General features: G+C 40.7%; 1 protein-coding gene across 3 annotated transcripts; it reads left to right on the forward strand.

The window, feature by feature from the left end:
* The first annotated feature begins 9,476 nt into the window (after positions 1-9,476).
* Positions 9,477-24,027, forward strand: RBM17 (RNA binding motif protein 17). 3 transcript variants are annotated; one of them, XM_083828007.1, is made up of 12 exons: positions 9,477-9,595; positions 11,180-11,320; positions 12,794-12,910; positions 13,816-13,982; positions 15,404-15,501; positions 16,474-16,530; positions 18,659-18,800; positions 20,432-20,583; positions 21,299-21,375; positions 21,762-21,860; positions 22,328-22,400; positions 22,546-24,027. In XM_083828007.1, the coding sequence occupies exons 2-12, from the start codon at positions 11,198-11,200 to the stop codon at positions 22,647-22,649; spliced, it is 1,209 nt and encodes a 402-aa protein (XP_083684133.1). In that variant the 5' UTR covers positions 9,477-9,595; positions 11,180-11,197; the 3' UTR covers positions 22,650-24,027. The 3 variants fall into 3 exon arrangements, with proteins under 3 accessions (XP_083684133.1, XP_083684134.1, XP_083684135.1); XM_083828008.1 differs by having other exon boundaries at positions 21,302-21,375; XM_083828009.1 differs by having other exon boundaries at positions 15,407-15,501.
* The last annotated feature ends 2,997 nt before the right edge of the window (positions 24,028-27,024 follow it).

Below are 27,024 nucleotides of genomic sequence, written 5' to 3' on the forward strand. Positions count from 1 at the left end.
TTGCCACCAGCACTGCCATGAGCAACCCTTGGTGGGAGAGCTTGGCTCTGCCCTTGGCAGGCTCCATCCAAACAACAGCCAGCATTCAACAAGGGCCTTGAAAATGAGAAATCATAACCAACGAACATAACTGAGCAACCAGATGAGCTAACAGAGGGACAGTTTGTTGAGAAAGACCTGCCACTGCAGGAATACGCATCAAAAAGATAAGCCCAGAGGAGATGGCTAAGAGCATCTCATGCTAGTGTTGGTTCCTTCACCAACCCTAAAAGTAGCCTGGGGAAGGCACTTCACCTTCTGTCTGCCCAACCCCAGTGAACTGCTCATAACAATATTTTTTTTATAGCTATCTTGATTGTAACTACAGGGATGTCTCTATGTTCTCCTGCTTAACGTCATGCAGCCTTCGAGCAAGGGCAGTACATTAAAAGTCTTCATTTGGAGCGTCATCTCCTAATTCTGAATAGCTAGAAAACAACTGAGCAGAAACTTAGTCAAAAAAGTTTTCTAACTTATATTAAAAAAAAAAAAGAGAGAAGAGCTTCATTTGTTTTTGCTTCAGGAAGCTCTCCGCACCAACGGAGAAGAAAGTCCCTTTCTAAAATAACAAGAAATTCATTAGCACTTCTTGTACCTTTTTAAGGTCACCATTATAGATATTTTTGATAACACATCCTTTTATGTGCATGTGGTCTGCTTTGACGGTGGAGATAACGCTGTTTACAAGGTTCTTACCTGAAGAGCGTTTTTTTTTCTTTCATTTTTTTTTTTCTGATGTCTTCCTTATTTTTCAGGAACAGGAGGATGGATGATATTCAAACCTGGCTCATTTATGGTTAAGGTCTTGGTTTTCTATAAATTGGAAAGAGCATAGGAGGAAAAGCAAGAGACATGATGAACATTTGCTTTGAAAGGATGAAAGTTCAACATCCAGTTTTCTTCATTTTGCCTTGCATGATACTATGGGACTAGATCATTAAGGACTTTAGTGTACTCTATTTCTGGCTACAATGTTTTTTCCTAAGAAACATAGGAGTTGATAGACTGGTCTAGATTTCCCATGTACTTAATTCGGTATCAGGTACTTTTCCAGTAATTAGGATAATATACCAATGGAAGAGGCAAGAAAACCCACCTGAAAATGCAAAATAATCTGCCCTTGTCATTAGTCTTGTCTTAATTTCCAGTCATTGAGTTATTTGATAACATACAGCATTAACATTTTTCTTTCTTGCATAAGATGGCATATTCTAAATATACACACAGCTCTCTGTTTCTTAGTACAACAGTATGCTGTGAATTGTAGAGTTACCAAAAACCCCAAGGCACACAAACTTATTTATGAAATTACAACTATGAACAAAAATAACTCCTGGGATGTAAAATGGAATATGGAAACTGTCACAGTAAAAGTAGAAAGTGCCCTTCTGTGGACTGCCTCCTAGAGATGATTTGTCTCCTGTCCATATCTCATGCTTGAAAACTTATTGGGTATCTCAGTTTTAGACAACTTAAATTGCATGAGATGAATTACACTATAGTTGTGTAACACTTCTTACCGAATCTTGTATGCCCATATATCCGATGTACACAGTCCTGCTTTGGGATGGAGTGGATTACTGCTACACTCCCGGGTAAGCTGCCTGGGGCTTGTTGAAGGTCTGAGTGCTACAGCAGAGTTGTACCAGTTAGATCAGACCGGTCCACTCCCCATGTCAAGGATGAGGATGTGCCAGTATACCTCTCCCTGCTTGGACAGAGCATCTGTGGGGTAGAGGCTGGAAGGGTTAATGTGCAAGTCCTCTAGGGCTGCCCAAGTCCTCAAGGACTGACCCAAACCAGCAGCCCTTCATTCAACAGATTGTGAATATCGAAGCTTCAAAAATCCACCTAAAATATCTTTGCTATTCACTTGGACATAAATTGGGGGGGGGCTGAGGATACAGTAGATTTCCCATACAGGAAGAAAAAGTCATAGGGAAAAAAAAATCAGGCAAAACCATGTTCCAGCACTATAAAGACTGTATACATGGAAAGGATTTGCACTTCTGTTTAAAAGCTGGCAATCCCTTGCACTTTCTAGGTGAGATTTTGGTTTCAGAGGCTTTAGGGGAAATATCCATCTCTCTCCATTGACCTAGCAGGACTTGTCTGGACATCTGGCATGGTGCTCCTCTATGGAGAAGGTGTCACCTGGAATCAGGCAATAGAAACTTTGCTGGGGTGAGGCTGAGCAGGAGGCTGATTCAGGGAACACAGGAGGTCCACTTACACTTTACTATTCCCATGTCATTCCCGAGCCAAACAACTAATGGAGGAGGTGGAGGATTCCTTTTGCACATTTCTCAAGACTGGATGCTAAGTTCTCTCTTTGGTCTCAATTCTCTGGAAAAGTATTACAAGTAACAAAGCCAGGGAAATAATCATAGATTCACAGAATCATCCAGACTGCAAAGGAGAGGTCCAACCTGCCATTTAACACAAGGTTGGTTATGAAATCCCACCTGGTTTTAGGGCTTTATCCGGTTGGTTCTTGAAAAACTCCAGGGACGGAGACTGCACAACCTCTTTGGACGATGTGTGACAATCCATGACCATTTTAGTGACTATCAATGTGCTGTTAACAATCCATGACTATTTTAGTGTCTATCAATGTGTTATTAACACCAAACAATCCTGGTTACTCCGAGAGTGCCATGATGGATGTCTACGGGGGATTCGGAGCACTCTCTCTGAACCTTAAATTGTTGGATCCAGCTGTTTTGGACTGAAAATGGTAGTTCACAAGAACTTGATACAAATCTGCAGCAAGCAGAAGAGTAACCTTACCTATCTGTAAATCAACAGTACAGATGCATTTCCAGAACAATGTCATAATGCTCGGTAACAACTCACTTTTCTTAGAATTTAAGCTCAAATCCAGAATTATATTTTAGTTTGAAAAAATGCACCTGTAAGTTTGGAGGGAGCTTTCACTCAGATGTCTCTACCGATGTTGAAAATTGCTGTTTGAGACTCTTTCCATTTTTCTGAGCATTGAACCCGAGATGTATTCATTTGCAGAGAACTGATGCCCAGAATCCTTCAAACGGCCTCAAGTTGGACTCCCAAAAACATCGGAAATGCATTATTGTCATTATTAAACCTGCAGTAGATTCAAGTGATATTTTAGGATGGAAAATCAAAGGGGCTAGGTGATTTTAAAAGGAAATCAGCACTTTTACACAGCAAGAGTTCAGCGAATTTAACCAATGGCTTTTCCTGGCATAAAATCTTCAAACCTGGAGACAAATCTAATAGTGAAGGATCTCCACTGTAGTTACTTATCATGATTTGATCTTTGAATAGGAGTGGAAGCTCTTGAAATTTTTGAAAAAATAATGGTTTGGCCAAAGTTTGGCTCTGATACAAGAGAAGAATAAAAGACAGACGGTAAGATGAGAGAGCAACCTTTTGTTGCAGGCATGCAGAGTAATGGCTGGGAAGGCAGGCAAGCCAGCTTGTAAAGCTAATTTGTCCCTTCTCTTCCAAATCCTCCCGCACTGTTTGCCTTGGCTTCCAAAATCTTTCTGAAAGCTTTTCCTTTTAAAGCTGATGACCGATGCAACGGAAGTTTAATTCTTTTTTTTTTTTTTTCCCTCCCTTTTCATTTTCAGAAAAGCAAACGCAAAACTCCTGGCACGTCTCCAATGTTATTGATGCCTTGGTGGGATTTTAAGCATGGAAGAAACCTGCATCTTTGGCACAAAAAGACTTTTTATGGCTAACGCAGGGGGGATCTGAATAAGTTCCCATCCAAAACCTTCCCCTAGCAGAGCAGCACAACCATCTTTTTCTCTTGGTGACGGCAGACGTCCCATCTGTACCAAGTCTAGTCATGTGCAATATTTTCACTGTTACATTTTCAACATGTTTTCTCAGTTCTTCAGACAAGCTTGAGACAGCGATGGTAGAACAAAATGGTCATTTTCTCATTTGCAGCGCTTTTCCTCATCACCGGCCAAACACAAAAGCTCCACTGCTCAGTGTCAATAGCAACAGAGCTTTCTTTAGCTATGATAAAAAATATTTAAACATATGTATCAGAAACATTAACCTGTGATGAAATATTTCTCTTCTGAGATATTTCTTACTCATTCTCATTATGGAACTAAACCAAAATGTGAAATTAGGTAAAAACATGAAATAAGTAAAAACTAGATGAAAAAAGACACAATTTTCTGGAGTTTTGGGTCATTCTATTTATGACAAAAATGCATAGTTTTCTTCATTGCTTTTGTAGTAGCATTTTCAGCTGTTCCCTTAGCAGAAGGAATATTTTAAATGCCTTTCTAACTATTTTCAGTTCTTTCAGATTGTTACTCTTTTGAGAGCTTTTTTTTTCTCCAAACCTAAGCTGATCTTCCTGAGCCAGGATTAATTTTCTTCTGGCACTGCCTTCCTCATATTTCATTTCACCATGTAGGCAACGCTGAAGGTCATTGAGAAGATGACCATGGTCATTTCCTCAAAAAAAAAAAAATAGTCCAGAAGAGTTTGAAGATGCTGACGGGACCTTCACAAGAAACGTGATGCACGGTGGGGTCCATCGGCACCTGTGCCCTCAGCTAGAAATCATCACTCCATCTCATGGACTACTTCAACCATATTCTTAACCCGACGGACCCTTTTTAGAGTTTTTGGGCCCCTCTGTGGTCCCTTTCGCTCCCCACCTGCTTGGCCACGACCGTCACCCTAAAGGGCAGCAGTTCGGTTGCGACGCACTGCCCTCTAATGCCATGTTGGCATATTAGCAGCCCCCGTCCTTCGACGATGTCTGCAACACACAGCACAAATGTTCAAACTCTTCTGCTATCAAAGCTTAAGGGAAATTACACTAAACGAGGCATATATAGATTGCTTTTTTTTTTTTAATTTCTTTCTTTTTTTTTTTTTTTTCTCCAGGATTCCTGTCCTGCTTCCAGCAGTCAGTGGTTTAGTGGGATTTTTGGGACATGGGTTGTACTTCCACCATCACGTTTACCACCACTGATGGCACTACTCCAGGACGTTCTCCCATCTCTTCTCAGAGCCATTTATCCTCCAGTGTCCTACAGCACCGAGATCCACAATTTCTGTTTCTTTTGCTTCATTTGGCCTCACAGATCACTGTGAGGGAGAAAAATTAGAACTTGCCATTTCCCTTTTTTGTACCATTTTGGATGTTAGATGGTCTCAGGTTCCTCTTCAATTGTTTTTTAACCAACGCCTGATTTTCTTAAGTTTTTGCTTTGTGTTGTTGCTGCTTGGAGGTGATGAGATGCCCAGGAGTGCAGAAGACCAATCAAAGTACGTGTGCACGGTGCATTTATATTGAGTATATTTTCTGCTTTTTAAAAAATATATATTTGTTTTTAATTTTAATATTTCCAGCAGCCTGTTTGCTTTATTGCCTCCTTCAGAGCACTGAGTTGGCATTTCTAGCAAATTATCCACAATGAATGCAGCTTCTCTTTCCTTAATGGCAGCAGCTGATTTAGAGCCTGCCGCTGTGTGTTTTGTTAGTGCTATTTTCTCTTGCGTGCATTGCTTTGCATTCATTAACATTGGGTCCCATCTGCCATCTCATCACCCAGCCAGAGCTCTGCCATCCTTCTGCAACTTCGTGCTTTCAGCTTTTGGCTGATTACCGTGAATCATTTGGGATCCACAGCGCATTTTAGCACCTTTGCTGTTCCCCTTTTGCAGGTTGCTGGTCAGGATGTTGAGGGGTCTCTGCTACCTGCTTCTCCCAGTGTGAAAATAAAGTGTTTATCCATCGCCTTTTGGTCCTGCCTTATGTGGGACCACAACACTTTGCAGCATGGTGAGATTACTCTACCTGCCTACCGCCACTCTGCCTTCCTGAAATTAATGAGGTGGATTTTGTTGGCTGCTTCAGGTGTATACAAGTATGCTGTGGGTATTCTTGCAAAGAGGAACAGATACATTTTGATCCATGCTGAATGCACTTTCCAGACTTACTTAACCAAGAGCTGTTTTTCTTCTGATTTATCTGATTCATTGCTTTAGTAGCTAGTTATTTATAGGTCTAATAATTTAGTCATTGCCCTCCGTGTTGTGACTTGTTCCCAGTCTGCCTAGCATGAACTGAAATCTCCCATCATGATCCTGTTTTCTACCTTTGCAGGCTCTAATCTTTTTAACTTTTCCCAACGACTTTCATGCTGTGATATTGCTCTGTGCTGGTTGGTGAGTTGTTCTAATCCACAGTGATTTTTCTCAGAACCTTTTGATGCAATTAACTATTTGATTCCTTCCTTCAGCATAAGATACCGTCCTTTTCTCAATGGGATTTTATCACCGTAAAATTGGTATTCAAGCATCCTACTGATTTTCTTTCCTTCACAAAGTTACAGAAATGTGTACCATATCAATCCCTTCCTTTAAAATGCAGGCATTTCTAGGGCAAGCAACAGGAGAAAGACACTTGGGAGATCCTCCATAAATAAACTGAAGAACATTTTTTCTTACATTTAAGAAGCTTTCACTGTTATTACTAAAATAGATCCATCTGGAAATGTACTGCCTAGAAAGATTCGCTTAGTAGGGGCCAGCATAACTAGGAGGGGAAGAGGCTGGTTTAGCCCAGAACTTGGAATCAAATCTGCTCAATTTAGCAGCATTACTTACTGGCACCTTTTTTCTTCACCACGAGGAAATTGCACAGTAGCACAGTCAGAAGCAATGCTGGAGATAAGGGCTTTCTGATTAATAAAGAGATAGTGCTTGTAGTATTTTGAGGTTGAAGTGACAATGCTATTTGCTTTGAGGTTTTGCTTTGTTTTGCAGACAGGGTTGCATGTTTATTTATTTCCACTGCTTTATCATGTGGTGCAAGTGGCTGCAGTTCTTGGAAATCTCAGCTCATCCAATCTGACACTGCCTGGTATGAGCTGGAGATCCCTCTGCCCATTATAAGCCAAAAAGAAGATTCTTGCCACTGTAAAAAAGGCGGCTTTGGATAATTAGCAAATGGCTTTGGGGTGAGCTACCTGGAAAAAATGGGAAATTGGTGTGGTTGGATGAACTCTAGGCTTGGACAGATACAGAATTTTAGGGACTGTCTGGGAAAACAAATGCTATCGATACTTCTAACAGCCAAATGCTGTGCAAAAACACAATTACTCAGCAACCTCAGCATTAGTGGCAGTTACAGCACTGTGAAATGGTAACAAACATGTATGAATAATAGATGGGGATGTCTGAAACGCACTTGATGTGAAATGAGTGTAAGTTTTCTTTCTTCCTAACTCTTTCACTACAACCGTGTTGTCAAACTCATATTATTCTCTCCATTTTTATTTTCCAGAAATTAAGATGAGCTTGGTAAGTAACTGGAAATGCTGAATGCCCGGGGAGACAAGCTGACAGATTACTCATTCAGTAAGTTACTAAAGATTTCTTAAGGAGTTAGAAATAGAGGATAGAAATGTGATATCGTGTACAGGGAAAATACAGCGACCGAATACAGGAACGAATATAATTCTGCCCTCTGCTGACCAAATCCTAAATCTGCTTCAAACTCCAGTGCAGCCCCAACAAAATAAGGGTCAATGGTATCTTGTGACATTGCCGAGGCATACTGCCACGCAAGACTCCATTTCCCAGAGACCTCACAATTCAGAAAAAAGAAAAAAAAAGATTATTTCTTCTCTCCTCAGCTGTGACAGGGGCTCCATGCATGACATGGAGTGAAAACCTTGGCGGCCCCAGATGATGATTATTCAGATTCTGAATGCAGAACTGACGTGAGTTTGGGGATTGCTGTTGCCATTGGGATTTTAGCGGCTTTCTTTGTGTAAACTATGCAGAGCATCCAACAGTGTTTGTTGGTTGGTGTTGCCAAAATAAAGTTTAGTTTGTGTTTATGGTTGTTTCTCTGTGTTTGTCCCTATTTCCATGGTTTCACACGCCTTCTTTAGAGGGTTGTTGCAGGGATCATTGTAGAGATCTGCCCAATGTCACATGTAGATGGTGGGATGAATGACTCCCATCTCCATTTAGCAGAACTGGAAGCTGTGCAAACCAAAAGGAATTTGGGTTTCTTTGGGACTGAGGATGCTTTGAGCCCAAACTTCACGCCTGTGATGACAAACAGGGCGTGAGTTCCTTGCAAAACTCCTCCCAAAATTCCACTTGGCTGCATCCTACCCTGTCCTGCTTGCAAAACGGACGTGCCATGAAGTCAGGTGTATATGTTCTGGCATGTATGCAACCTGAGCGCGTACTGTCTGACATGTATGCCATCGGTATGTTTTGGGGAGCACCTGGGGGGCCCGAGGACTGCACAAGCCATCGCTGCCTTCTCCACCTGCTGACATCTCCAGGCAGTCCTGCCCACGCCAGAAACTTCACAAACACTGTTTGTATTGCTGTTTATGTCAGATTTTGCACTGGAGGCACCACAGTCTGCAGTTGGGTGCTCCACTGGGGGTCTGGCACCTTAATTAAAAAGCATTATCTGGTCACAGGGGGAGGTCAGAAATGGCAGCAATTTCCCTCCTTCCCCCATCACAACACAGTCTCCCCAAGCCCACAACTCCCAGCGTTGAGCAGGGCTGGGGTCTCCCTCCCCAGTGCCATACTGGTGACTACTGGGAAGTTCAACATGGCTAAGTGCTGGGTCCTGCACTTTGGCCACAACAACCCCACGCAGCGCTACAGGCTTGGGGCAGAGTGGCTGGAAAGCTGTGCCGAGGAAAAGGACCTGGGGGTGCTAACTGATGCTTTCCTGAACATGAGCCAGCAGTGTGCCCAGGTGGCCAAGAAGGCCAACAGCATCCTGGCTTATATCAGGAGTAGTGCGGCCAGCAGGACCAGGGAGGTGATCATCCCCCTGTACTCTGCTTTGGTGAGGCCGCACCTCGAGTGCTGTGTTCAGCTTTGGGCCCCTCACTACAAGAAGGACATTGAGGCCCTGGAGCGTATCCAGAGAAAGGCTACAAAGATGGTGAAGGGCCTGGAACACAAGTACTGTGAGGAGCGGCTGAGGGAACTGGGGGTGTTTGTTCTGGAGAAGAGGAGGCTCAGGGGAGACCTCATTGCTCTCTGCAACTGCCTGAAAGGAAGGTGTGGGGACTGGGGGTCGGCCTCTTCTCACAGGTAACTAGTGATAGGACCAGAGGGAATGGCCTCAAGTTGTGCCAGGGGAGGTTCAGGTTGGAAACGAGGAGACATTTCTTCTCAGAAAGAGCAGTCAGGCGTTGGGACGGGTTGCCCAGGGAGGTGGTGGCGTCACCGTCCCTGGGGGTGTTCAAGGAAAGGTTGGATGTGGTGCTTAGGGACATGGTTTGTGGGTGATATTGGTTGTAGGGCGATGGTTGGACCAGATGATCTTGAAGGTCTTTTCCAACCTTAATGGCTCCATATTCTAACTGGGATTTGGGGAAACACCGCGGCGGTGAGGGAAACGTGATGGCGGCCGCTCCCTCCTCCCGCCGCCAGGGGGCTGTAAAATGGCGGCGGGGCGGGCGGCGGGGCGCAGGCGCGGCCGCCCTGAGAGGAGCCGCTTCCCGGCTGCCTCAGCGGCCGGCTAATGGCGGCGCCGTGACGGGTGAGCGGCGGCGGGCGGGCCCCGGCCGGTTCTGCATGGCTTGGGAGGCCGCCTTCGGGCTCCGGGGATGCGAGGAGGGAAGGGAGGGCGTCGGGTGAGGTGGGACGAGGGCGGCCGGCACCCTCCGGCTGCTCCCCTCGGGGGGGGGGGGGGGGGGGGGGGTGTAGGCCTGTGTGTGGGGGGGGGGTCCCTCAGGCCTCGGCCCCTGTGTGGGCAGAAGCAGCAGGCTGCTTTTTTGTGTTATCGTGGTTATGGTGCCTCTGCTTGGCTCTCTGCCCCCTGTTTGGCACCATCTCCGCTTCCCTGTGGCAGGCAGGAGTTCAGTTAGTGCCTTGTTTTCAGCCCGTTCCCATGTGCATCAAAATGTGTCCCCTATGTGTACCACTGCCTGTGCTCATGTTTATAATAACCCCGGTAATCCTGCCTTTTCCATAGAATAGGTTATTTTCTTGGTGAATTGTGTTCTACCGAGCCCTGATTGTTCCCATTCCCCAGCAGGATGAAATCTGCATTTTCTCTTTTTTTTTTTTTTTAATTTTTGCTGAGCATGTCCCCCTTTGGGATTACTGTCTCCTGCATCTAAGACTTTTCACATAAATTTAAACACATCTAAGAGAGATCTATATCTGAGCAGGTTGCCTGAAACGTAACTATCTGTCACGTCTGTGGGAGCAAGGCCTTATTCTAATGCGTCTGTAACGTTTCACTGCAGAACATTTATCAGTAATGTTCATTCCTGCAGTAAAGTAAAAAGTTAAAGCTTTTGGCTGGAGAGGGACTGTAATCCAGGGCTAACAGAGGCTAAATAATTGCCTTACAGATTGTTCCACAGGTAATAGGCTTCTGTTTACATTCACATTTTCTCTTCTTCCTTTCATGTTAGGCACAGTATCAGACAAAGTGATATATTTCATGTCACGTCACTGATGTTGTTACTTAGCTAATTTATATATATAAATATATATATATATATATTTCTGTGTCTGTTCAATGTATTTGTTAGGCCTTTACATGCTGTGAAAATAGTTACTTAAAAATAATTTGACAAAGAATGCTCTGGCAAGTATAATTGTTATAAGAAAGATACTCTTTTTCAGCCCACACTGATGCAAAAAGTAGTGATGTTTACAAAGATGATTGGAACGTTGATATGTTTGTGCAGATAACTTCAGTGTCAGGAGAGACAGGAGTTATTTTGTTATTTGGATCTGAAAGTCTTGCAGTTTGTGTAGTACTTGATGTTGGATTCCGTGGGCAACCTCCAAATGTTGGCATGGACTACAGTGTAGCTTCAGAACTTGAAATGATTGGTATCTAAAGCTACAAATGTAATTTTGGAAAGTTTCTGGCACCTGTTAACATTTGAAGAGTATTCATTACCTTTTGAAAGAGTTATTTTTGCATAGCCTTACTTATAGTCTGTATGTTTGCTGCTAAGCAGAAAAATGTTATCACTTGGAATTCTCTCTGGCTTGGAAAAAAAGATTTAAAAATACGTTGTACAGACATATCCACAGTAGTAGCAACTATGTACTGGGTGTAAGATTTGTTAAATAATCTGACTTACATATTTTTGTTTTGTAGCTTTAAATTGAAGAGAAAATGTCACTTTATGATGATTTGGGAGTTGAGACCAGCGATTCCAAAACAGAAGGCTGGTCCAAAAATTTCAAACTACTGCAGTCTCAATTGCAGGTGAAGAAGGCAGCTCTCACTCAAGCAAAGGTATAGTACCTTTGTAATTTTGCTTTCTATTATTAAAACATCTTTTAATAGAAGTTTTTGACCTTAGGATAGATTTGGGGTAATTTAGGATTTGTCTAACAGTTTGTAGCAAGGAGCCTAGCAAAACAGGTGGGGGGAAAACAAGATGTCTGTTTCTTGAAGTGTGTTCTAGGAAGTCTTGCAAGACTAAAATTGAACAAAGAAGTGATGTGTTTGCTGTGAGCCTCAAATCTTGTTACCTGGAGAGCCAAAAGTTCTCCTTAACTTTGAAGATAATGAAATTAAGCAGGTTTTTTTTTTTTCAGAGTAGGTAAGGGTCATACTGCACTTGATTGTTGTTAGTACTGGTTGTTGGTCATTCTTTGCATTTGTATCAATAGTTATTTACCTACTTGCCTCATTTCCTGCTTGTTGTTTTAAATGTGTTTAGGTACTAATGTGCAAATTGTTGTGCTTTGGAAATTTTTTCAGAAAATATATCAAGTATGCAAGAGAGAAAAGGAGTGCAAGCTAATTCCTTGAGCTTCAACTATGACAGAGCCATTTTCTTTTTATTGCTACAGTATTTCACCCAGTTTCTTTAAACAGTGTTGATTGTTTGGTTCATGTGAGACACATCTATGTTCTCTCTGGTCTGAAGGGTCAAGAGTGAGATTACTTAATTAAAAAAAGTAGTACTGGTACAGAATAATTATCTAAGCATAGCATTTTTTTTTTCTTTGCTGGAATTACTCCTAATTTATGCTGATAAAGTTGAGAACAGGATTTTGTTAGTTGGAAGAGCCTGCATGAATGAGATCTGAAATGTCTAGTCTATTAGGTATTTTTTATAATAATAGTAATAGAAGAATAGAATATGATTGGAAGATTGAAAATTCAAAATAGTTTGATACATTTCATTAGATGGAAAAATATGACAAACACTATAATTTTTCGTTAGAATAATTGTGAGCCCTTTCTTAAAAAAAGTCCACTGGGTTCAAACTGAACTGAAGAGAGATCACCTGAACTTCTGATACATGGTTTTGGTCCTAGTCCAAACCATTTACTGGATGTTTTAGTACATATGCAAGCAACGTTTGATCCCTCTCACTTAAAAAGGGGAAGGTCTGCACTGGTTTAACTGAAGCTTTCTTTGAAGTATTGAATCAGATCTGTGTTTGTGTAGTAGTTTTATAACCATAGTTGACAAACATCTGGCTTCGAGCTGAGTTGGCCTTTGCCACCACTAAAATATGAAATAAGCTAAGTTACCCACATCAGAAACATTTATTAGAAATACTGAGAATTACTGTATGTTGGTAAGTTTAAAATAAATGATATATCGAGCTTTGCACAGTGAAGGATCTGATACTGGTTTTTATCCTTTAAAAAAGAAATTGGAGAATTCATCTTCAAGTATATAAATAAAGCTGCTTTTTAGAAAGCTATTTTGTTATATTTTGGACATTTTGTATTTTGGTCATTTTTTAGAGTCAGAGAACAAAACAAACAACAGTCCTTGCTCCAGTGATTGACCTGAAACGAGGCAGCTCTTCTGATGAGAGACAGATTGTGGACACTCCACCTCATGTAGCAGCTGGGTTAAAGGTAAGACCAAAGCAGATTAAAAGTTCATCTGTTAACAGATTTTTCTGAATTGCAATTCTGTGACTGCATTTTATTTTTGAATCATCTTTCCAAGTGTTCAGAGAAGTGACCAGTTTCTGAAATTGATTTCCTCTGCTTAGAGGATCTTAAATGAGTGAATATCTCAGTTTGATAGGGACTTCTATGTGATACAGCGTGGAAGTACCCAGATGAAAGCACAGTTAAAATAAAACATTCCTTCTTGCATATTTCTGCTGGACAGCTTCACAGTATTTTGCAAAATGACAGATTGGTCAGGTAAATAATGAAGGTAATTATAATTGCACCAGTGTTGGAACTAGATCGTTATATTAATAGTCATTAAAAATTGATGGCTTTTGTTTTGTTTTTCAAATTGGGCTTTTCATGGTAAATAATTCAGAGAAACTTTGTCCCCGAAACTTTTTGAAAGGTGATGGTTCTGAAGTAGTTCTTTCAGATAAGAGGAGGACTGTATGTCTGTCTTTGGTATTGTATTAGTAGCAGATGATGAAAAAGACTAATGACATAGTTTGGAAGGACCCCTTGCAGATGATTGCAACAGCAAGACATATTTTCTAGTATGAATGAATGAATATTGAAAAATTCTTGTCCACCTCAATTTGCTGCTGATTTGTTTGATGGGGGGATTCTTTCTTCATGGAAAAATTTGAGATGATGAAAGACTAGGTGAAATGTTTTTGAAGTAAAGCAAAGACTTCTTCTAATGCCAATAGGATTGGGATATTATTACTTAAATTATGTAAATTAGGAATTGAGTTCTCTGGGTTGGGAGTGAGAAGGTAGCGTTAATCTTTGTGTCCAACTAGATGTTGTTTTCAGATCTCACCTGAAAAACATCACTGCTCTCCTTTTTCTCTTGTAAGGATCCTGTACCAAGTGGTTTTTCTGCGGGAGATGTGTTGATTCCGTTGGCAGATGAGTATGATCCTATGTTCCCAAATGATTATGAAAAAGTGGTAAAGCGTCAGAGAGAGGAACGACAGAGGCAGCGTGAGCTGGAGAGGCAAAAGGAGATTGAAGAAAGAGAAAAGTAAGGCTTCTGTTTTAACTCGTGGTGTATTGACTGTTAGGTAAAGGATAGTTATGTAAAGATTGATGTTTGTTTTCATTCCTCTGAAGAGTTTCAGGGATTTTTTTTTAAAGGTTAGTTGAAAAATATTTTATGCTTTCAGATACAAGCACAGTTTTTTTAATTAATGTATTTTAGTTCTTTTGCTAAAATCACCTAACATAACAAAGTCATAGGATTCATCATGTTTACATCCTCTTTGGCTTGTAATGGGCAATCTGAAAGACACTTGCCAAATTTGTTTATATTTATTGTTTTTCAATACTGGCAGCAGTATTTGGGTACTTCATTCATTGACATCACACCTTGACCTCACAAATATTTTAGAGTATTTGATGTCAGTATAACCTGACTTCAGAAATACCTTTCAGTGCTCATCATGATAAACCATTTTTTTCTGCTTTTACATACGCCAGACTGACAAGTGAATGCATTTCAGTTTTAAAGACGTAGCTTGCACTGCCTTTGAGAGGCATAGTTTCCTTTTTTTTTTAAAATATTCTACACTCGGTTTAGGTAAGTTAATTGTATATTTATTACTATTTTGTCTCTGGACAAAAGAAAATGCTACTTATTTTTAGGCATCTCAATGCCCTTTCCCTGGAATAAGAAATTTTTAATCTTATTAAAGAAGTTGAATGCAGATTCAGTGTCCTGTTGAAGTAGGTGGTAAATATCTGCTAGCCAGACAGTAAGATACTATTTGTTCATTTTAAATGAAATTAATAAGCAATTTAATCATGTTATGAATTGCCTGAAGTCTGTGGAGTTAGAGGATGCATATTCTATCTCCCTGTGTAGACCGTGGAAGTTAATATTTCTGGTTATTTGGCCTCTTCTGTCTTCTGTTAGTTATGATCTTCATTATTCTGGTGGAGGAGGAGTGCCTAAGGCTCTGTCGTACTTCTCTCTAACTAGCACACAGGATCTTAGATTTCTGGGTTGGCATTTCCACAGTTTCAGTGTTGATTGCTATTTAGTCAAGACCGTAACTTAGTACAAGCAGGATGATCATTTAAGGTCTCTGTTACCTTCCCGTTGCTTGTATCCAACACCTCTTAATTGTAGTCATTCAGTCAGTGTAGTCAATTTGGACTAGACTCACTCATACGCTTCCTCATTTCCATATATTCTCTTTGGCTGGCTTGCAAGTGGAAAATAATCTTCTTCCTTGGAATCCATCTTAAGTTTTAGAAAAAATATTCTATAAGGATAAAAGAAAAAAAAACTGAAAGCAAAGGTGTTTACTTACAGCTCTATGAAAAACATGTTATGCCAATTAGAATGTAGCTGTGTAATTCACACAGCAAAGGTGGTGGTATCATGAGTTAAAGCAGAGTCAACTTTGATTGTTTCTTATCCTAACTTACTGTGTCTCCTAGAAGACGTAAAGACAGACATGAAGCCAGTGGGTTTTCAAGAAGACCAGACCCAGATTCTGATGAAGATGAAGATTACGAAAGGGAGAGAAGAAAAAGAAGTAAGGGAGTTGTTCATTTTATTCATGGGGGGAAAGAAAGCGAGAAATATGGGGAAGTTCACAGTCCTCTGCTCATGTGTATCTCTGTTCTCAGCTGAGAGGTGTGCTGTTACTTCTGAGCCTTTAGAATAAACCAAGCATTTTATTACGTCATAACTATTTTAATACAGAAAGCGTTTTTTTTGCTATGGAGGGAGATGCCAGTTTAATTACTGGTGGAAAAAACCCTATTCACACTGCTTTGTTGATACCTATTTTAAGTTTCTGCATGGTGTGTAGGTTCCAGGAAAGAAGGGAAAGATGAGATTTAATCAGGCTATGAGAATCACAGTTGAGTTTTCACTGTTAGTGCTCGCCATTCCTGTATTTGTTTTCTGAATACCTTTAGAACTAGTTAGCAAGACGTGGATCTAGGTAATGACGTATCTTTGCATAAACAAAATTAAATTTTGTTCTTTTCAGCAACAAAGTTGCAGTAAATAATTCAGCTCGGGTTTTATTTTAGAAAAGAAAATTTCTGACAAAGGACGTTTAAAACATTTGCTTTACCTTGGAAGTTTGGGACTATGTTAAAATATCGTGCATTAAAATAGGAAAGGCGCTTTGTACTGTGCTCTTAGGAAAGTGTAGTTAATCTTGCACAGACTATCTTCTTCATTTGGCTTAACTGAACAGTTGTAGAACTGAAGGTTTGTTTCCCTTGCAGTCTTTAATTTTGAAATCCTATAGAGTATGTTTATTAAAGATACAATGCGTAGTACATCACGGCAGTGTGATGTCGTCTCCTTTGACGTGCCTTTCATTTGTTTCTAGTTAGTAACTCCGACTCCTTGGTTGCTGCTTTTCTGTTTACAGTGATGCATGTTAAGAGTTGGCTGGCAAGGAGCCAGCAGCTGTGTTAAAATTCAGCGAAGCTATTCCAAGCAGCAGAACCTAACCGTACAAACATGTTCTCTTCCGTTTTCTTCATAGGTATGGGAGGGGCTGCTATTGCACCACCCACTTCTCTTGTTGAGAAGGACAAAGAACGTAAGTACAACAAACTTTTTTTCTAAACCCTGGTAATGTTGCTTGATGATCACTCAACCTTCTAGTCAGTTATGTCATCCTGCCATTCTTCTCATGTGGTTCTTCCTGATCCAAGGACCTGTACTAGTTGTTTGTTGGTGGGAGGGAGGCTGTAGGGAGCCTGTGGTATTACTGTTTCACGCCTCTCTTCTAAAGGATAGTTTCTGTATTGCTAGGGAAGCATTTTAGCAGGCTTTTTTTAGTGACTTTTTACTCAGGTAGATGGTGATAGGACGAGGAGGGATGATTTTAAACTACAAGAGGGGAGATTTAGATTAGGTGTTAGGAGAAAATTCTTCACTCTGAGGGTAGTGAGGCACTGGAACAGGTTGCCCAGAGAAGCTGTGGATGCCCCAGCCCTGGAAAGTTCAATGCCAGGCTCAATGAGGCCCTGAGCAACCCGATCTAGTGGGTAGTGCCCCTGCCTATGGCAGGGAGGTTGGAACTAGATGGTCTTTAAGGTCCCTTCCAACCTGAGCCAGTCTGTGATTTGTGATGTAAATGAAGAAATGTTGCAGATAGATTTCTTTAGGTAAGGTAGAAACCTCGGCAGTACAGAGAGAGATTTTTTTTCCATTGTCCTTTGTACTTTATGAATGCTTTTTCTAAAGTGGTCATGCACTACAGACAGTTTTGTAAGTCTTCGATGGATGCGTTACCTACTGAAGAGTTGGTTGTGTGTCTGCTAGGGTTTCACTTAATGCATTTAGGTTGACAGTTGGAGTTGTCCACTAGGTGGCATAATCTTGCTGTAAGAACAAAACTGCTCTTCTTTTTTTGCATGTCTGATTATTTTACATTTTTAAATTACCCAGCATGCTGTTTGTTATTTTATGTTGTTAAAAATAACGAAAAAGCATATTGTGCACCTAAAAGACTTCCCTTTGGAAGTCCAGTTTTTATTTAAGAGAAGATTTAAATAAAAAATGAAGCTTGGCAGAGTAAGTGAATGATATAACAGTGAAAGCATTTGAAGTGTGTAAACACTAAAAACAGAAAGAGATTGTTTTGAGTCAATAATTAAGAGCAATTGAGTGGTGTCAAGGAAAAATAAATATAGGCTGGAAATGGTAGAAATATCGTAAGGGGGAGAGCTCTCAAAAAGTGAGATGATCTCACAAGGAAATCTTTGTACTGCTTGTTACTCGACACAGAAAGCTAGGCTGGAAAAACCTCAGAAAATATTACTGTAGCAGAAGTCCCATAGTCCAGTCCGTCTGCTGCTTAAATAGGGATTTTTTTTCCTCATGCAGTGTTCTCAAACTTCACATCTGACATTGGAAAGTTACAAACACTAGTTCACAAGAAAATAATCTGTAATGAAGTCAGTCTAAAAGTCCATAGATACATTCCAAAGTATGTTCTGCGTATTTTCTTTAGTGTTCTGTAGGTTGTTTTTTTTTACTTTTTTCAGTTTGACTTGTCAGTGGGAGATAGTACAATAATCTAATCAGTATGATGTATATATTATATACACGTCCATCCCCCAGAAAACGTTTCAGTTCAAAATTTGTCAGTAAGATCTCTTAAGGCTGTGCAAATATTTTGCTTTGAATTTAGTTTTTTTGAGAGACTGATTTCTCCTTTGTGTAAATGTACAGTGTTCTTTTCTTTGCAGCCCTCAGGCCCCAGGCTGTGTGCATTGATAAAATTTTTTGTCATAATCATGTTCTGATGAATGGAGCTTTAAGTTTGCTTGTACTCTGTCTAGATAAACTAATTGTAGTGCAGGTGGCCTCTTAATGTTTCTTTTTGTCACTTGATAAGTAAGAGTTATCTATACAAACTCCTGTATGCAAACTCATTCGATGAGGAAAATCCAGAATAACTCTTTAAATCTTGGTTGGTGAAGGGGGTAGAGAGGGAGAGGGAAGGAGATGGAGATGTGGGGATGTTAAAGGTGCATATGCAAAGAAAATATTCTGATTTGGATTTGTGTGGACTTTGTTAGTATTAAAGGAGAAAAAAATACAATTTGCAGATGGCGATCTTTCTCTGGATTAAATTTGAAGGTACAGCGCTGTAGTGTTCATAACAAATAAGTAGTTCAGCATAATTTAGTGAATAAGCAAGTGTCTCTTTTCTTCAGCTGTAGCATCATTCCCATTTGAAGAGGAGTCAAGACCTCGGGCACCATCTTCTAAAGCAGCTATTCCTCCTCCAGTGTATGATGAGCCAGACAGACCTCGTTCCCCCACGGGACCTAGCAACTCTTTCCTTGCTAACATGGGGTAAATGTTTGACATGTTTACATTCTGTGGGAAAAAAAAATATTAGAAGGTGGCGGAAACCAAAAGTTAAAATAGTTGCCAGTAGAGGAGAACACAACCTATTGCATGCGTATGGTTAGTCTGAGTGCAAGTAGTCCTAAATGACAGGATGCAGAAAAAGGAGTGGATTTACTTAAATGAGAGAAATGCATTTGAGGTGGCTGTGTTCGAGGCTGTGCTTTCAGGGCAAGTTTTGGAGCCACGTTCCAGTATAAAGTGTTTATGGCGTGTACAAGCCAAGCTAATGTAGGTTGCAGGAAAGCACAGATGGCGTTTTAGGTCCTCTAGGTTTCTTTTCCAGCTTTGTCTTAAATTTGTTACGTACCAATGGAAACCATTTCAACTCTGGTTCGTTTGTTTGTTTCTTCCAAAATTCAAAGCACATTTGCATGATTGTGGCAGCAGCTGTGGCTGCAAATCTATCTGTTCACTTTCCTGCCTTGGGTTAGCGTTGTGTGTAATGCTTGTGTTACTACTGTGGTGGCAAAGTGAAGTCAAAATTATAGTTAAAAACAGCTTAGAAAACCCATTTGAAAGGTGCAATGGTTAGCTATGGCCCTCTTATCAGTCATATTGAGTGTTGCAGAAGTGCAGCCTCATTGATCCTAATTGCATGCAGGAGGAACACAGCCCTAAAATTATGGTTTATTACATTATTACACTACATTTTTGGTTTTGGAGACAGTTTTTCATGCAGCTTTTTTTAACAGAAACACATTTTTTTTACATTGTTCAGAAAAATTATAAATTAGTAGTGCTGGTGGACCAATTTATGTATTGTTACTGCCTCTAGTTAGCTCTACCCTGGAGCCTGCACTTCACTGAAAGAAGTGCTAAAAATATTACCTAACCTGTCTTATTCTGACTACACAGTTGGCTGCTGCTTATTTTACAACTCAGTGTCTTGACCTTTAAGCACTGCATAGACTTTGTAGCCTTTTTTTAATGGGCCTTTGTATGTGTCATATGGTATGGCTAGAAAATGGTCGTGCAGTCACTGATCCGATGTTTTCTGTGCAACATGCCTGTTGGTAAAATGGGGGTGAGCGAGAGTATAATATTTACTGTGGTGTAAACTGCTGCACCGTGACATTTCTTTTATGCCTTGCCCCGTCCAGCTAAGGTTGCCGAAGAAATACCAACAAAGATGGTACTTCTAAATAGACGAGGGAATCATTGCCTCTCTAAGTTCCTGACAACTCAGAAAGGAGAGACATGTAAATCAATACTAAGAATATCCAGGTTGTCATAGGAAGGGCTAGCAAAGCTGTGTGCTTTGGAGCTTATGTAGAGTTCAAAACAATAGATAGTAGGAGTAATCTAATGTGGGAAACAGATGGTTCCTCATCTGCCTTTTCTCTCAAGCTTTTGATACCAGCCACTGACAAAGATAAGAAACTGAGCTAAATGGACCTTGAAGTAATATGTTGTGTGACTTACTGTGGAGTTTATGATGCTGACTTGCACTGCTAAGAGGAGTTTGGTTGTGTTTGGAAAAGTATGAACAACTTTTGAGTATTTGAGCACTCTTGAGAAAAGCAGTGATGTTCTTGTGAGAAACCTTTACTAACTGATGCTTTCTCTTTTTGCAGAGGGACAGTAGCTCATAAAATCATGCAGAAGTATGGTTTCAGAGAGGGTCAGGGGCTGGGAAAGCATGAACAGGGGCTGAGCACAGCACTGTCAGTAGAGAAAACAAGCAAGAGGGGTGGCAAGATCATTGTTGGCGATGCTACAGAGAAAGGTAATTTTGTCCTGCGCCAATAAGTTTGTAAAAAAAAAAAAAAAAAAAAAAAAATGGTCGGGGAAATAATAGCTCAGGCTCAGTGGGAGCTCCTGGATTTCTGTTTGCCATCTGTCCTAGCAGAAAATACTAGTTAGTTGGAAGAATGACTCCTGTTCCTTTCTGTGGGAATTCATCTTTCCTGGGGGTGATTTTCTATTAATTATTTTAGCTCATTCTCCCCTTTCCCTATCAGCTGTACTCCTTTAGTGTTCAGAAGCTTCTGCCTGTACCTTCTCTTCAAGGGGTGATTCTGCTCTGCTTCTCTGGTTTTCTCCATGTCATGGGCATTAGATACTGTCCTCGTTTCCCTGCTGTTGGATAAAGAGACAACATCTAGACTTACTAGAACAGCACTTCTGCCTTAGCAGAAGTGTTGGAAGTCAGGAGATCTGATCTTTTAGTTCTTAGTGGATCTCTTGCAATTTTGAACTTACAAATGACTTCTATGAAAGAAATAGTACATTGTCTCTGTTCTCTGTGGCAATGATTTTTCTGCTTATTGTCCTTCCAAGTAGCTACAAGTTCTGAAAGAACTCCTCACCAATATGAAACTGCATTTACTGGCTTTTATTTCACTGCTTGATAACAGTAAGATTTGATAGAAGGCCCCGTGTGAGCTTTAAATCTGCTTCAGCCTTAAATTATTCCATGATTCACTTTTCTCTCTTCATAGCAGATGCAACCAAGAAAACGGATTCTAACCCGTTGACTGAGATACTGAAATGCCCAACTAAAGTGGTGTTACTAAGGGTAAGTTGTGAGTAAGGGGTCGTGTATTGATATTTTCAGTGTACACAACTGGTTTAAATGCTTTAACCTGTGCTCCTATTACAGCAACTGTACAAGCTTGGACAATTCTGTCCTGCACCTACATAGTGCTCTGTGGAGAAAATATGCCTTCCTGAGATACAAGTTGTGACTATAAATCAACACTGATTTAGATTACACAGTGACCACGTCACAGTGTCTCAGTCCTAGGGAACTATCTAGCCCTGTGGCAATTGACAGAATGGTTTTTGACCTGGTAAATACAAGCCTAGGGAATTCATGTTCACAGCTGCATGCATCCATGATCTGTTGACGTAACTGTCTCTTCAGACAACATCCAATGTGTTGTTTATTGTTTAAACTTTCAGAACATGGTAGGTGCTGGGGAGGTGGATGAAGATCTAGAAGTTGAAACAAAGGAAGAATGTGAAAAATACGGCAAGGTTGGGAAGTGTGTCATCTTTGAGGTAAGAGATGGTCTCTCTGGCTGCTCCAGAAGTGAACTGGGTATCTGTCTTCACAGGACTGGAGTGCTACTGCTGTACAGAAGGGGCATAGATTAGAAGATCTCAGGGGGTCATTTGCTCTGTAGTGATTCTATATTTTTGATATATGTAAGATACAAACTTTTAATGTCAGAAAACGGGCAAAATCCCTGGGTGTTATGGTTTTGGAACCTTCTTAGTTCCTCCTGCTAAATTAGACTTTGAGTTGTTTATAGGGTTAGGTTGTAGAAGCTTCTCAATCCAGTTGATCTGAAAGATTTTCTTAGAGAAAGGGGACACAAGTTTGGCAGTATTCAACCTCCCTTTGGCAACTGGAGAATTGAATTATACCTGCTTATTTTTGTAGTGTTCTTCTCACTACTTTTGTGAAGAACAGTAAGGTAAAACAATAGTTTTATTACTGTTCTAATCACTTTTTTTTTTTTTAGATTCCTGGTGCCCCTGATGATGAAGCTGTAAGAATATTTTTAGAGTTTGAACGGGTTGAATCTGCAATCAAAGGTAGGTTACTAAATCGTGTCACAGGAATTTCGGAGTTCTCTTCTTCAAAGAGATTAAACAGTCGCACTCATTAAACTGTTTAGCTAAAGAAATTTTTAGTTTACTGAATTGCTGCTTGCTGACCTGTTTTTGGTTTCAATTCCAGCTGTTGTGGATCTAAATGGAAGATACTTCGGAGGCCGAGTGGTGAAGGCTTGTTTCTACAACCTGGACAAGTTCAGAGTACTGGATCTGGCAGAGCAAGTGTGACTTTAAAAATCTAGCTCGAGGTGTCACTGTTTTGGCAATCATGTTTTCAGCAGTAGGCTGGGAATAAAGAAGAGAAAGCAGCTTTCCTAGCAAACTGGAAACAAGCCTCATTGAATGGATTTTTCGCATTCGTTGTGACTTCATTTTTTTGTAATATAAAGCCCTTTGAAAGTAAGATTCACGTCTGTGTGTTTTTGAATTGCACAATTCTGCTTATTGCTCTGGGAATTCTGTTTTTTTGAGCTTTCAGATGACTTCATTCATTTGAAATCCCACTGCTGAGGAAATGCTTTGTCTGTATTCCTGCTTTCCTTGTTCTGGTGCTTCATCACGGAGTCCCTGTGCTGCATCCACAATAAGTGGGAAGCTTTGGAAAAGGACTATGTGCTATCGTGCTTCTCTTTCCCGATGATATCTCTGAGTTCCAGCCTTGCTCATAAGTCCTCCGCCTCTGCACATCAGAGTGATTTGGGGTCGTTGGACAGTTGGCAGCTAGTTTGTTCTCTCCTGACTCCAGGACAATACTTCCTATGCCAGAATGGAGAGTAGAGTAACAAGCAATGAGTCTGTATTTCTTCCCAAATCCAAAGAAAATACACATTTAACCCAGGGAAATGGAAGGAGGAAGGAATTTAAAGTACTTAACCATTTGAATTGGAATGAGTGGACTGTTAGCAGATGCTCTGTACTGTCAGGCAGTCTTTGCTAGAAGTATCCAGAGTTAACTGACTACAGACTGTTGTTGAAATGCTATAGGTAGAACTGAAACTCATTCTTGTACCTGGCCAGCTGTCAGATTCTCACTTCCTCTGATGTCACGTGTAGGTAACTAATTCTTGTATAATTGATTCACACCTCAATAGGAAGCAATGGAAGAAAATTCTCATAAAATCCGAAGAGTGGAAAAACTAAACTTCTAAACACTACAACTTTTCAATCTGATGTAAAATAACACATAGCATTCTGCTCCAGGTTTTACATTTGCTTTTTGTTTGGGAACAATATGCGACTAAGAGGTGGCCAGGCAATGGTGGGGATCGTCTCTGCTCCATTGCATCTAGAATTGCCACTGAAATTGTATGGATATTAAAACAGAAAAGGGCTCTGAGGGCATTTTAGCTGTTTGGAGGTTAATGCTGGATGTCTTTTTCCTGTTATACACATGTACTGGGGGGAGGGGATATAGACCTGTAGTTGATCAATGCTGTGAGTATCTCCAGTTACTGCCCTTTTACTAAGTTTTGGCTGCAGATCCATATGGCAAACCCGTGGTCTTGTTTTCCACTTAATTTGTCTGTTTGTGTTCCAACAACCTCTGTACAAACATTTGCCTGTAAAACAGAAAACGATTTTTAAAAAAAGCTTGTATTTTACCTGCCGTGTGTCAGCTTCCTTACTGTCCTCTGCTGTTGCCTGCCCTCCAAGTCGAAGTCGGTCACTTCTACGACGTGTGTGCTGTTGTTGGCAATAGCTGCAGTCCTCCACTAGAAAAACCTCACTGCAGCAGAGGTGAAGAACCAGCCTGACTGACACTAAAACCACAGGACTTGGGGCAATAACAGAATCCACAGTGTGTTATTGACTCTGCTGTCGGTTTTCTGTTTGACCTTGAGCAACACATTAAAGCCCTTGCTACCTACGTAGGAAAATGAAGAAATTAGCCTAATACGAATTAGCATGGATTTGCTTACAAGAGTCACATAATTTGAATGTCACGCTGCGGAAAGTTACCCGCTGGTAACCCATTTAGTGTGATCTGAACTTAGCTTGAAATATGACTTGGCTTTGAGCAACATGATTTATTTACAGCTTTTCTTTCAGCAAACACCGCTGTTCTGAGTGACTAGCCGTGAGCATTTCCTGAAGTATACAGACTGTTGTTTTTGTCTTCTAATTAGCTGTTCTACCTTTTTCTCTGTAATACCAGCTTCCAGTTTAGTGTGTTTGAGGTCATCTTTTTTCTAGGAGCCGCTTTACTGGCAAGCTCTGTACCGTTTAGTTATAAAAATCCCTTATTGCTGACGACTAGTGACTAATACTTATCTCTGTAAACAGAGGGGAGGTGACTTATGGTTTAGTGATTTGCATAAGGGAGAGATAATCTTTAAATAAAATATTAATCTGTACCGTGGGGTCACTGAGACAGCTTACCTCTTCTCGAAGCATTGGCAGATGTACGTTGCCTTAGTTTCATCTCCTTGTAGGTATTTGTCTTGCTGGTGCAGTACAAATACGCGATGTTGGAGCCTGGTTTTGTAAGCAGTTGTCCTCTAGGTGCTGCCACAGTAAATGCAAGCACATGCAAGGATGTGGCAACTTGAAAAGGATCAGACATGCTGACCGGGGTCCTGAGGCAGACATTATTTGTGATAAATAATGTAGCTTGTAGCAAGGTTTTTCTTTTTTTTTTTTTTTTTTTCAAATGCACATTCTTCCACTTAACCTGTGTTGATGTGCTGGCTCAGGCTTTGTCAGATAAGGCTGTATCTTTCATGCCTTTGAAATTTGCATCTGAAGTCTGAATTTGCTCCTCTACTTCCTGCCTCCTCTGGAAACTGTTGTGAGTTTTTTCTATTCGTATTTTCTATTTCTATTTTTTTTCCATTCTTTCCCTCCGTGGTTCATCAACAGCCTCTCAAAAAGCTCAGCAGCGCTTAACTCGGAGCTCTTTGCTACACCTACAAAGTTCTTTCAGTTGTTTCTTTGACTTTTCTTTCTTGAAATTATGCACCTACGTTTTTCTGCAAGGTACATTGCAAACATATCTTCCTAACTGTGGTCTAAAGAAGTAATATTTTTATTTCTCTGTCTTTTATTTCTCTATTTATTTCTTCTCTGATGCCTTAAAAGACCATGATTACAGAAAATGAAGAGAATAGTGACCTGTTAAGGGATGTTTGCCTTATTGGCAGTACAGTATTGGTTATACTGCTTCGGATGATGTCTTTGGTATTTTTCAGGCCTGATGTCCTAAAGTTAAGCTTTAATTCCATGTTTTAAGTACCCTTGTAAATACTCTGATTCTCTGATGTGCTGAATAACTGAATCTCCTCCCGGGCTAAGCGCGAACAGTTCATTACTTCCGGGAATCTAGATTAGATGCTACTTAAGGGAGATTTGGCAGGGTCCTGATGCTAACAGCAAGCTGAGAGGGACGTGTGGGACGTGTCGGCTGGGAGCTGCGCAAGGTGCCCCCGGTGTGTTATCCACCCTGAAGTCGAAAGAGCAGGGATTTGCATAGCGGCATAGCCGTTCGCTGCCTTTTTCTTTCCTGAAATTCCAACCGCAATTGCTGTTTTAATAGCAGGGAAGCACTGCCTTCATGCTCTTGTAGTTCTTATAACCCCGAGGTTTCATTCCCGAGTGCTATTTCAGAGCACATCATTTCGAACGCAGGTTATGGCTGCATTTTCTTATGTGCCCTGTTCTGTATTTAGCCTGTGTTGCATTTCAGCTGTCAGTTTATCACTCGCCCACTTACTGTCAGACTAAAGAATTCCGATGAGCTCACAGGGAACATTTTAAAGTTTTAAATTACTATTGTCAAAATCCGAGCTTGACGTGCTAATATTACATGAAAGGTGAGAACTGTTGCCTCAAAGAACTTGCTGTGTAAAGAGCGATCCAAAGAGGGAGGGAGGCAGGTACGAAAGTCTCTTGCCTGAGGTCATGCAGCAGGTTGGTTGCAGGGCTGGGATTACACCCTATTGCCTTACACTTGCAGCTATGCAACCAAATCCAAATTCCTCGTGGAGGAGTTGCTTTTTACTTTGAGGGCAGGAAATAGTAAGGGTTCTTAGACTTCAACTTCAGACTCTGAAGCAAGTTCATTTAAAGAGGAAAGTCGAATGATGCACTGTCCTCACAGCACTTAGTGCAGAAAGAGGCTCCGAACAAGACTTGGATTCATCCCATGTTAAATTAAAGGTAGTAATTTGTTAAATTAAAGATAACTATTTTTTTTCCGAAGTTTGTTAAAATGGAGTTAGACTTTATGATGAGCTATTCCCTTAATTACCCAGAGCTCATCAAAATAACACCCTTTGTACTTCTGAAGCGTATTTCCTGAGAGACAGAACCGTGATATAAATAGTAAAATAGTAAATAGCTGTTGATTTTATGGAGGAGGTTGCGATAAGCCATGCACCAGCAGCGTCTTGGCAGCTGCCACAGGAATGTCAACCACAGGACCGGGAGGCTGAAATTCCGGGTGCTGCTTAATCAGCCTGAAACCGTGCATCCTGCAAATAATTCTGCGTGTGTCATGTGGATCTGTGAGAAATGGGTGAGTCGCAGCTTACCTCAAGTTGTGAATTATTGATAATCTTTTAGAAGATGGAAAAAATGTTATTGCTGCTTCCATTTCTGCCAGGAG

This window comes from Anser anser, assembly GCF_964211835.1.
Source record: "Anser anser genome assembly, chromosome: 1".
Taxonomy (NCBI): Eukaryota; Metazoa; Chordata; class Aves; order Anseriformes; family Anatidae; genus Anser; species Anser anser.